Source organism: Geotrypetes seraphini, chromosome 14, assembly GCF_902459505.1.
Source record: "Geotrypetes seraphini chromosome 14, aGeoSer1.1, whole genome shotgun sequence".
Classification (NCBI taxonomy): Eukaryota; Metazoa; Chordata; class Amphibia; order Gymnophiona; family Dermophiidae; genus Geotrypetes; species Geotrypetes seraphini.
Genome location: NC_047097.1, coordinates 35,861,621 through 35,873,321, shown reverse-complemented (window position 1 = coordinate 35,873,321; position 11,701 = coordinate 35,861,621). Strand labels below are relative to the sequence as shown.

Sequence of the window (11,701 nt, the reverse complement as noted above, 5' to 3'; positions counted from 1 at the left end):
GTATACAGTGTGGTCGTACATAAACTCCATAAGCAAAAACTTGTGTGGGTCCCTGGACTCCATTGGAAAAGTAATCAATCGCTGTCAGGAGAACATCTTAGGTGGTGTTATGCCTATGGCCAGGGGGTAACTGAAACTCAGCATACTACGTGATATGTCTCCTCAAGTCTGCTTATCTGCTATCCTGACCTCAGTGACCTGGGTGTTGCCAAAACAAAGAACAAAAAGACAGTAAAACCAGGTTGACCAGGTGTCCGAATGAAGACAGCTGGTTTCTGCAACAAGCCTGCTTATCTCCTATCCTGACCTTCTGACCTCAGTGACCTGGGTGATGCCAAAACAAAGAACAGGACTGGTGTGCCTGAATTGTAGTGAAGGACGCTGGTTACTACAGGATCAGCTGTATAACTATGAACTCAGCAGTTTTCACCCTATATAAGAACGGGACTTTGCCCCTAACATTAGAATCCATTTCGTTGCAACCAAGGGACAGTCCCGTGTCCACCCACCTATCAATTGCAGGGATTCCCGATTGTGAAGGATGGTGTTGCCCAGGATCACAGTGAAGTTATTCTATTTTTATATTCATATATATATATATATATATATAAGTATAATAAAGGGTTATTGTTTATGCTTTTATATTGTCTGTGTGCTTTTCTGAGTGTCACTGATCATCCCATTTGACAGAAATAAGTGGCGGAACAGGTGGTGAAAGCTGTTGACGATGCCCAAGAACCCACACAAGTTTCTGTTTATGGAGTTTATGTATGACACTGCCCATATTAATTTCTATTTCTCTGAGAGTCAGACTACTTCACAATCACTTTTCAACATGTTATCTCCTTTTTGAAGCAGTGAAACATAACCATGTTTTAAATATGCTTTGAGTTTTTTAAAATATTTATTATTTGTAATCAATAAATTTCCATGTCCCTGGGTTTTACTATGTATTTATTTTAAATACTATCCCAAATCCTGTAGAAACTGTCCCTGGGCAAGCCACTTAATTCTCCACTGCCCCAGTTACATTAGATAGACTGTGAGCCCGTTGGGACATATAGGGAAAAATGCTTGAGTACCTGATTGTAAACCACTTAATACACCTTGTCCAAACATATCAAACCCCAATTCCGCCTGCTAAAAATACATGTGTACAATATACATGTAAACTAAGTCTGCCTATGCGCCACCCAAATTCCACCCCAAGCATGCCTAATGTACACATCTGCAGACTTGCATTGCATGTAGCTTTAGGTGTGATCTTATATGATAAGTGGTTATTTACACATGTAAAATAGCATTTTACATGTGAAAATGACAAATTTTTAAGAGGGCAAGTAGATGCCTACTTAGATGCTATTTTATGACATACAGATTACTATATGTCTAGTGCTATAAATGGCAGAAACCATGTTTAGCTTGCAGGCATGGACATTTACCGCCTGTGCTATTCAAGTATGCATGCAAATTATCCTATATTAGGAGTGTATTTGCCCATGCCCTACCAAAACTCTGTCCTGTAAACATCTACTGGCAATATACATAGCATCATTTCAACGCATGTACATCTTATGCCAGTTGGAATTCTATAAGAGCTCACATGTGTGTGTAAATTACTTTATAAAATTACCTCTGTATGTTTCAAATTGCTCATGGTAGTGCTGCTTCTTTTAAATATTCAAATTTCCCTAGGCTCCAAATCTAGAAAAGCAGATTCTCAAAGCCAAGATCCTAGAGATGCAAAAGAGCTAATTACTACAAGACTAGTGCACTCATCGAGACTCCATCAACTTGAAATTCCAGCAGCTTGTCCAATTAATAAAAATAATGGTTTGGATTTCAACTGCATTTTTCAACCAAGCTGCTTAAAAATGTAACACTACAGAACCAACCAAGCTGCTTAAAAATGTAACACTACAGAACCAACCAAACTGCTTAAAAATGTAACACTACAGAAATGTCTAGGAGTATCCAGACTGCACAAATATTTCCAAGAGGGACAAAGAATGGTCAGCATAGACATCTTTGTACTGAATAAACATGATGACACTGGTTACTATCTTTGCACTCACCTGGTAAAGCATTGTTAACTCACTTGTAGCAGGTATTATCAGAGGGCAGCAGGCATATATTCTCACATATGGGTGACATCATCCACAAAACCTGGCACTGTCAGTCAAAAAGTGTACTGTTACTTAAAATCTTTAAGCCTGCCTGTACCGCATTCATGCTGGTGTCCTCCCGCCCGTCAGCTTGCAGGATCATCAGTTCAGTAATGAAGCTAAGAAGCCAACTAGGGGAGGTTGGAGGATTTTGAGAAAACTCTGTCTGCTGCCCTCAGATAACACCTGCTACAGGTAACTATGCTTTACCAGGACAAGCAGGCAGCATATTCTCACATGTGGGACTCCCTATTGCCAGGATCAAGCCTCTGAGAAGAGGATTAGCAATAACTATCATGAGTCCGGCGAAGTTAAAAGGGTTGGAGGGAAGTTGGCATCTAATTAGAGAATACATTTTGAAGAACTGCTTTGCTGAACTGACTATTCCATCTGGAATGATTCTCCAAACAATACTGGGATGTAAAGTTATGAATTGAGGACCAGATGATTGCTTTACAGATGTCCTCAATCATACTCTTTGATGTCAGCTCTTTGGAGTGTGTTGAGGAGCATCGAGATGATGAACTGTGCTCTCTAGAGGAAGATGGATGCCTCCTTGACTTAGATGCTTGACATCATGGTGTCCGAGATCGATGCCTCAAAGTTTGAGGGTGGTGTTTGGACTGGGATGGGTGTGTCGATGCAGGTTTCTGCAAAGTGTGGCTGCAACATCCCAGCTAGTTCTTTCTGCAACAGCTCTCTAAGCTGACCTTCCAGAGATGGTGTTGGGTGTCGAGGCTTTGGAAACCTCCATGTTGAGGCACATCTCAAAGGAGACACCAACTGAATATATCTGGCATTGGTGCTTCAATGGTGAAGACACTTGAGACGATGCCTGCTTAGATGGGAAAACATGTTTATGCTTCTTAGTTTTCCTAGGAAGCTCCCGATAAGAATAGCACTAATGAAGATAATGAATTGTTGGTGCTGGTGTTGATGCTGGAGTAATTCAAGGTTGAACGATGGTGTTTGAATCTCCAGGCATGGTGAATGCATGCAAAGTTGACCTGAAAAACTTCTTAAATTGCAACTTCTTGGCTTTTAGTGACCTCTTTTGCAATTTTAAGTAGTGTTTACAAGATGTATCTCGATGGTCAGGTCCTAAGCACTGGACACACCAATTTTGTGGGTCTGTACCTGAGATGGTCCTGTTGCACTGAATGCTCTGTTTGAAGTTGCTAAAAGCCTTTTACATCGTAGGAAAAAAGGTTTCAAGGTTTATTAAAATTTGATATCCCGCCTTATCCGAATTCAGAGCGGTTTTACAGAATTAAAATAATTTTACAACTATTAATAATAACAAAATGGGGAAAAACCAAAAACTAACTCAACAAACATAAAGGCAAAGGACATAAACGAAATATACATGAATTAACTGGAATGAGAGGATAAAGGGAAAAGAACAACAATATATAGATAGTAAAGAACAAATAGGGATCATACAAGAAGGTCAAAGGACTCAATTGTCCGGAGAGGTTGAGTAGATGGTAACCTGAAAAAGTGTTGACACTCCCAGCCTGAAAACAGGCTGCAGAGCACCTGAAGGCTCAAAAAAGAAAAACTGTCAAAAATTTAAACTGAATGAAAGAAAAAGAAAAGAGAAAGAAAGTAATACCTAAGAGTAAGGAAAACAGTAATCAGGAAGGCAGAAAAAATACAATAGTTTGGGATGCTTAGAGAGATTCTGAAGAACAGCTCTTCAGCTCTCTGGAAAACTGAAAAATGGTCCTGTGAGCTGATGTCAGGCAAGAAGGCACCAGCGTGGTACTAGCATGTTTTAAAAATTTAAAGTGACAGTACACTTTCTGCCTGTGCCAGGTTTCATGGATGATGTCACCCATATATGAGAATATGTTACCTGCTTATCCGCAAAGTAAAGATGCTACTTTTCAAGAAATTCCTGCAAACGACTTAATACCACTAGTTTCTTCCCGATTCCCCAAAGCAACCTCACCTACTCTTTATCTCCTCTATAAATTACCAGATATCTTCCTCTTGTAATACGTTTTTTTGTAATTCTTTTGTAACCCGCCTAAAACCGCAAGGCAATGGTGGAATAGAAATCTCTAATGTAATGTAATGTAAAAGAAATATAACCATCTTTCAAGTTTGGTCCAAAAAACAGGTAATCGACTTCAGCTTGCCTGCTGACCTTTAATTTTACACAGCTACCCTGGTATCCATATTACTTTATCATAAAAGGAAGAGAAAGATAGAACCGTGTTTGTTTTTAGTAGTACCCAGTTACACTTCCACAAAACAACACACTGAGATATTAAACAACTTACCAAATGGTACACTGATTACCAGCAGCAGAGGGATATAGAATTACATATTTTCCTGACTTACCATACCATTTCCCTCCTTTATTCTGATTCACCAATTATTCCCCCCTCTCCTCCAGTGGCTGCTGCCATGTCAAAAACTAACCTCTTGACTATTACAACAAAGTATTCCTAGAGCAGGGATCTTAAAGTCCCTCCTTGAGGGCCGCAATCCAGTCAGGTTTTCCCCAATGAATATGCACTGAAAGCAGTGCATGCACACAGATCTCATGCATATTCACTGGGGAAATCCTGAAAACCCGACTGGATTGTGGCCCTTGAGGAGGGACTTTGAGACCCCTGTCGTAGAGGCATGCAGCTACGTAGCAGTTTGCATTTCTCTTTTCGTTTTCTGGAATTCACATCTGGTTCAGACCAAAATGTGAATGAAGGGTTAATGATGAAGCTGCAGTCTTGGCAGTTTAGAACACATTCCTGTGTATGGCTTGTTCATTCGTTTCCTCTGCCAGGGCTCTCTAACATTCACAGCTGCAGAGATCAAAAGTTGGGTTTCTCTTCTGACTTCCATGTTTAACTTCTTTCTATACTGCCTGGGCTTGTCTTTGCTGTTTTTTCTCATTCCATTTTTGCCGCCTATTAGCCCTTTTGCCTTTATTTTGCTTCTTTTTCTTAGTGACCACACCTTCAGTTGCAACAGGCTGAGTTGGCAGAGCACGGCTTGCTGTTTTCCTGGATACAAACTTGCTATGACTGGGCACGGGTCTTTGAGTTCTAGTCACGCCTACCTAAAAAAAAAAAAAAAAAAGCATTTGGCATTTGGAGACAGAAAAAAAAGGAAGAGAACTTAATACATTTTGAGGCTGTTTAAAGGAATAATTATATGGGGGTATATTTCTAAAAATGCATACATATTGTATTTTAAACATTCATTAATGTAATCTATGAGTAAATGTTAAAAATCTAGTTTATAGAATTACTCTGATATATTTTACTGTTCTGGTCACAAGACCATAAATCTGGACACAAGCTGCATTTTTTTTAAAGAAATAGACATTTTCATAAGTCTCTTATAAAAAGCAGAAGATAAGTCTCACTTTTCAAAAAGTAAATATATTAGATAACTAGTGTTTAAGCCCGTTACATTAATGGGTGCTAGTAAAGCCTCCTTACCTCACATGTCCCCTATTTTCAGCCCCAGCTCCAAACTCCTTTTTTAGCCCCCCCAGCTCCCTTCCCCCATCTTTTCCCTTTCAGCTTCCAGCCCCCTTTTCTCACATGTCCCTGATGCGTATCCATCACCGAGAAGCCCCACCCTTCCCTGCTACAAACGGAAGCGTCCCTTTCCCCCTCTGTGGCAGTGGTTGTTTTTATTTTTGGTTTCGGCCGGGGTTTCTCCCATTCTTCCTCCCCTTCCCCTTTTGCCCTCTCTCACTGGTTTGCTCTTCTGTTCTCACCCATTTTCTGCCTCACTTTCCCTTTCTCTTCCAATACCTGTCTTGCTGCCTTTTCCCGGCCCCCAATCCTGTATTCACTTGCTCTCCCTTTCTCAGTCTGGTGTTAGCGTTTCAGACCTGCCTCTTTCTGAATGCAGCCTTCTCACTCCTGCCCACAGTAAATGGAAGCTCAGCCTCAAAGGGGAAAACAAAGCGCAACTGGCGGCTGAGGCGGCTTACGGTCCTGAATATTGGCCATAAGGTCATCCAAACCCTGGTCAACAAGGATCGAACACTGAAGAAGCTCCCAGCTTAGTTCAAGATGCCGTAGCATGCATCACTCAAAAAAAAAAAAAAAATTCAGACATGTCCAGGCCACAAGAAGTGGCCACCACAGCTTGCCCTCCCGCTGTAGCCTGAGCCAATCAGGACCTTAGGCCTCTCCCCGTGTATCACATGATGCACCAGGGCGGGGCCAAAGGCCCAGTCGCGTCTTGGAGGCCTAAGGAGCAGGAGAGACTGAGCACCCTTCCTGCTCCCAACTTTTTGAGGTACGGGGAGGGTGATGGGGCGTTCAGTGGCAGGAGGAAGTCAGTATCCCTCCTGCCATTTGTTTTGAAGAGGGGGGGAGGGATTGAAGGAGTTGGCAGGAGGGAGTCAGCATCCCTCCTGCCATTTTTTTTTGTGTGGGGGGGGGGAATGCCAATGGCAGGAGAGAGTCGCCATCTCTCCTGCCATTTTTGGGGGTTTGGGGAGGGGTGAGGGAGGGAGCGCTTTGTCAGGGGGGGGGAGGTTTAAAAAAAATCTTATTAGGCAGATATTTTGCATGTGTAATACACACAAAATTATCAGTGCCATTAAAAAAAGACGCTCGAGAACAAAATGCACTCTTCTGTCCTGAACATCCTGTAGGACAATCCCTCTATCTGAGGGAAAAAGGTACGCTTGGCGACTGAGCCACAGCTGAATCCACTGTCAGCGGGACCAGACGCTAGGTGAAGTCCGATGCAATGGGATACAACTTTGCCATGTCCAAGGATAAGGAAACCCTCCAGGGATTCCCAGACCTATAACAGCACATCAGGCAGACAGCGGAGGCTCAGAACTGTACATTCTGCCTGACCCGCATGTTCTGAAACCAGATTCCGTGTTCACAGTGACCCAGAAATAAAGACAGGCAGGTGGCCAGTCTTGAAGAACTGGCACAGTGCCTGGTGAACTGCAAGGTCTTGGAACCCATTGTACTGGGTATCACCCAGATCCACCAAATTAGCCACATCTGCTGATTTCGCTGAAAAAAACAGGTGACAGCAAAGGCACAGACTCCGAAGCAGAAGCAAAGGTGGGGACGAGCCGCTTGCTTTCTGGTACCCCAGCAAAGGAACAAATCGACATGCTGGCATCCGAAGGTGGAGACTGTTGTACAGGAGTCTGAGTGGGAGAAACAGGCAAAGCCACTTTTACTTTTTTTTTCCTCATATAGCCAGATAGCTCAGATCCACAAGTCTGGGGAAAAACAATCACTGGCAGCCGGAACCACTCTGTGCATCTCAGATCTCACAAGATCAGCAGACAGACTTTTTCCTGGAATGGCACTTGTGTTTCGCAAAAATGCCATCTGCGCACAGTTTAGGCGCCCTGGATGCAGAAATCGCGACTCTGGTGGAATTAAAGGGTGTTAGGGCCTCTCAGGAGGCGGGGAGCATGGGATACACGGCTGCGAATCCAGCCGCTATCCGCCACATCTAAGGCATGAATCCATGCCATCCTGTCCTGAGGTGGCCATCTGTGAAGTTTGGAGCAAAAACAAAGCTTCTAAGTCAAAAAAAATATACTTTAAAAAACTTTGAAGAAAATCCAAGATGGCTGCCGCAGGTGCCAATTTTGCGTTAAAAACGCAGGAAAACGCATAAAACGATTTTAGGATTTTACAGGTGTGTGTGTGTGGAGGGGACCAAGGAACCCAGATTTGAGCACCCCCTAAAATCAGCAAACTCTGACTCACAGACAGCTCTGATACATGTGCTGCAATGCATTTCAATGGCAGCCAGCAATACACAGTGCAAGCACTGATCAGAACTTCAGGAGCTGATTAAACTGAATTTTTCAGATCTTCTGACCACTTCACCTTCCCTGTCACCACAGATCACGACCACCAGGACCCCTTAATTCCCCAGGGGAATTAAGGAAGACACACGCTCCGGTTCCGATACTGGCGTACCTCCACGGAACTGCAGTAGCCTGCGCTCTACCCCTTTGCAGACGAACCAGGGGAAGAGATGGCTCCCGATCCCGGAGACCTGATCCAATCTGCAGGCTGTCTGGAGGGCTTACTGCAGTTCAAGCTTACAAAGCACCCTCCAGAAGCAGACAATCTTTAAGGAAAAGTCTGCGATCTCCCGAGAAGGAACACTCTGAGTGAATCCACAGCACTTGGGCAATACCCGCAGCACCCAAGAAAATAAAAGACTAGTAATTGAGAAGTAAAATCACGAGCAAAAGAAACTAGAAATTATCAGCAAGGCTGCAGAAACAAACTGAACTTCAAGGGGAGTGTCCGCACAGATGACATCGCAGAGGGAGTTGGTTTTATTTCTGAGTTCTGCAGCCAAGGCTGGAATAGATGCAACACCCGAGAGTTCAGCCTCCAGAGGGATTGTACAAGACTGGATGTGCCATTTGGCCTTTACCTGCCATCATGTTTCTATAATATGCACCCAGCTGGCAGATTGCCACTGAAAAAAAGGCTGCTTTTGACAGCTCATGGGGTGTGAAATAAGAATTGCCGCTGCTGGGTCAGACCAGTGGTCCATCATGCCCAGCAGTCCGCTCACGCGGCGGCCCTCTGGTCAAAGACCAGCATCCTAAACGAGAGTAGCCCTACCAGCGCCTGTTCTTGTTCAGCAGGAACTTGTCTAACTTTGTCTTGAATCCTTGGAGGGTGTTTTCCCCTATAAAAGCCTCCGGAAGAGCGTTCCAGCTTTCTACCACTCTCTGGGTGAAGAAGAACTTCCTTACGTTTGTACGGAATCTATCCCCTTTCAACTTTAGAAAGTGCCCTCTCGTTCTCCCTACCTTGGAGAGGGTGAACAACCTGTCCTTATCTACTAAGTCTATACCCTTCAGTACCTTGAATGTTTCGATCATGTCCCCTCTTAATCTCCTCTGTTCGAGAGAGAAGAGGCCCAGTTTCTCTAATCTTTCGCTGTACGGCAGCTCCTCCAACCCCTTAACCATCTTAGTCGCTCTTCTCTGGACCCTTTCGAGTAGTACTGTGTCCTTCTTCATGTACGGCGACCAGTGTTGGACGCAGTACTCCAGGTGAGAGCGCACCATGGCCCGGCATGATAACCTTCTCTGATATGTTCGTGATCCCCTTCTTTATCATTCCCAGCATTCTGTTTGCCCTTTTTGCCACCGCCGCACATTGCATGGACGGCTTCATCGACTTGTTGATCAGAACTCCCAAGTCCCTTTCCTAGGAGGTCTCTCCAAGTACCGTCCCAGACATCCTGTATTCGTGCATGAGATTTTTGTTATCGACATGCATCACTACACTTATCCACGTTGAACCTCATCTGCCATGTCGAGCCTGATTATGTCACGATGCAGATCTTCGCAATCCCCCTGCATCTTCACTACTCTGAATAACTTTGTATCATCCGTAAATTTAATCACCTCGCTCGTCGTACCTATGTCCAGATTGTTTATAAAGATGTTAAAGAGCACGGGTCCAAGCACTGAGCCCTGGGACACCCCACTGGTGACGCTCTTCCAGTCCAAGTATTGTCCATTTACCCCCACTCTCTGTTTCCTATGCTCCAGCCAGTTTTTAATCCACGTGAGTATTTCATGTTTCCATGGCTCGCAATTTTCAGAAGTAGTCGTTCATACGGAACCTTGTCGAACGCCTTCTGAAAATCCAGATATACAATGTCGACTGGATCGCCCTTGTCTATCTGTCTGTTTATTCCCTCAAAGAAGTGCAGCAAGTTCGTCAAACACGATCTGCCTTTGCTAAAACCGTGCTAACTGGTCCTCATCAGCCCGTGTCCATTAAGGTGATCAATGATGCTGTCCTTTATCAGTGACTCTACCATCTTTCCCGGTACCGAGGTCAGACTCACAGGTCTGTAGTTTCCCAGATCTCTCCTCGAACCTTTCTTGAAGGTCGGCGTAACATTCGCCACCTTCCAGTCTTCCGGAATCTTTCCTGTTGAAGCAGTTCTGCTATGGTCCCTTTCAGTTCCTTGATGACCCTTGGATGGATGCCATCTGGTCCCGGGGATTTGTTGCTCTTAAGCCTATCAATCTGTCTACACACCTCCTGTCAGTTTTCCGTCTTTGTTTCCAGCATATAGCCCGATGGGTTCCGGTATGCTGTGTACAGTTTGTCAGCAATTGCTTTGTCCTCTTTTAGCGCTCCCTTTATTCCATGGTCAACCAATGGTCCTACCGCTTCCTTCGCGTGTCGTTTCCCCTTAATATATTGAAAGAACGGCTTAAAGTTCTTTTCCTCCTTAGCTATTTTTTCCTCGTAGTCTCTTTTGGCCCCTTTTACCGCTTTATGGCACCTGCGTTGATGTTTGTGCTTGTTCCAGTTTTCGTCCGTTTTTGACCTTTCCCATTCCTTAAATGAAATTTTCTTGTCTGATCGAAAACTTCATTTAAGGAATGGAAAAGGTCAAAAACGGACGAAAACTGGGATTTCTGGGAAAGCTGGGATTTCAGACCATATCTCTGTTTCCTATGGATTTGAACCCACTCTGGGGATGATAGAACAAGTAGCCTTAACCACTGAGCCAGGTCAGCTGATATATGGTCTATGTACCCTGGCATGTGCAATGATGGAGACCACAGCCATCTGTGTTAAAATAATTTCCACTCTAGACAATGAAAACTGTGCAGTGCAGATGCAAATGACAAAAGTCGTCTTGATGACTGTTAGAGACCTGTTCACTAAAAGGGATTACAGATTAGAAAAACAGACCAAGTAGCATATGTATCTGAATGGAGAAAGCACTTTAATCACTGAGGCACATTAATTGGTTTATAATCAGGCCTCACCTTTCCTGCTAGAGTGGTACAGTTCTGTCGAGCTAACCATCTAGCCTTAGTCTTATTTGTTTCATGCAGCTTTCATTTTCAATAGCACCCCATCCTTGTCTCTTTCTGTCCTATACTATCTGACTACAGTGTTCTTACCATTAACTTTGATAACTTAGGTTGTAAACCACTATGATGTATTCACTAAAGGTGATATAATAAATGCCTAACAAAACAAATAAATTTGGGCCATCACAAAAGCTTCTGGGTTTGGGAGGTCTGTGGTTAGAGCAACAAGCTAAGAACCAGGAAATGACTTACCCTTTTTCTCTCTATGAAGTCTTGAGGCTTAGGTGGAAATGTACAAGGGATCCTACCATGGTTAATGTGATAAGGTAATAGAAGGTTGGGATCCAAGGGCACCCATGGAACAGAGAGGGTGGAAGGCACTTGAGGCAGACTGCAGTGGGCTTGATGCAAATCATATACAGCTCTGGTCACTTTTCCAAAACAGCTCTTATAGATAGAAACCGAGGAGTCTCCTGCTGTATGATTCAACAAGTAAGAGCCCTCCTGCAAACTAGCAAAAAGAAAACTATCAATTAAAACTCCACACTGACAGCCAGAATCAAGCAATTTGCCAGGCACATATTTCCTAAATTAGAAGACACATGACCTAGGCCTTTAACTAAAAAAGGTTTATAGTGGCGTTCACTGGTACAGAACAAAGAAAATAAGAGGTTTAAAAATAAAGACTGACAAAGTGACAGAC

At 43.6% G+C, this 11,701-nt stretch overlaps 1 protein-coding gene across 1 annotated transcript in view; it reads right to left on the bottom strand.

The window, feature by feature from the left end:
- Positions 1-593: 593 nt before the first annotated feature.
- The window catches only part of ICE2 (interactor of little elongation complex ELL subunit 2), a 152,826-nt gene continuing 141,718 nt past the window's right edge, over positions 594-11,701 (bottom strand). The window contains exons 14-15 of the mRNA XM_033920479.1: positions 11,251-11,509; positions 594-5,235 (exon numbers count right to left, since the gene is read on the bottom strand). Of these exons, the coding sequence (XP_033776370.1) occupies positions 5,032-5,235; positions 11,251-11,509 (463 nt within the window). The 3' untranslated portion in view covers positions 594-5,031. The remainder of the gene's footprint in view (positions 5,236-11,250; positions 11,510-11,701) is intronic.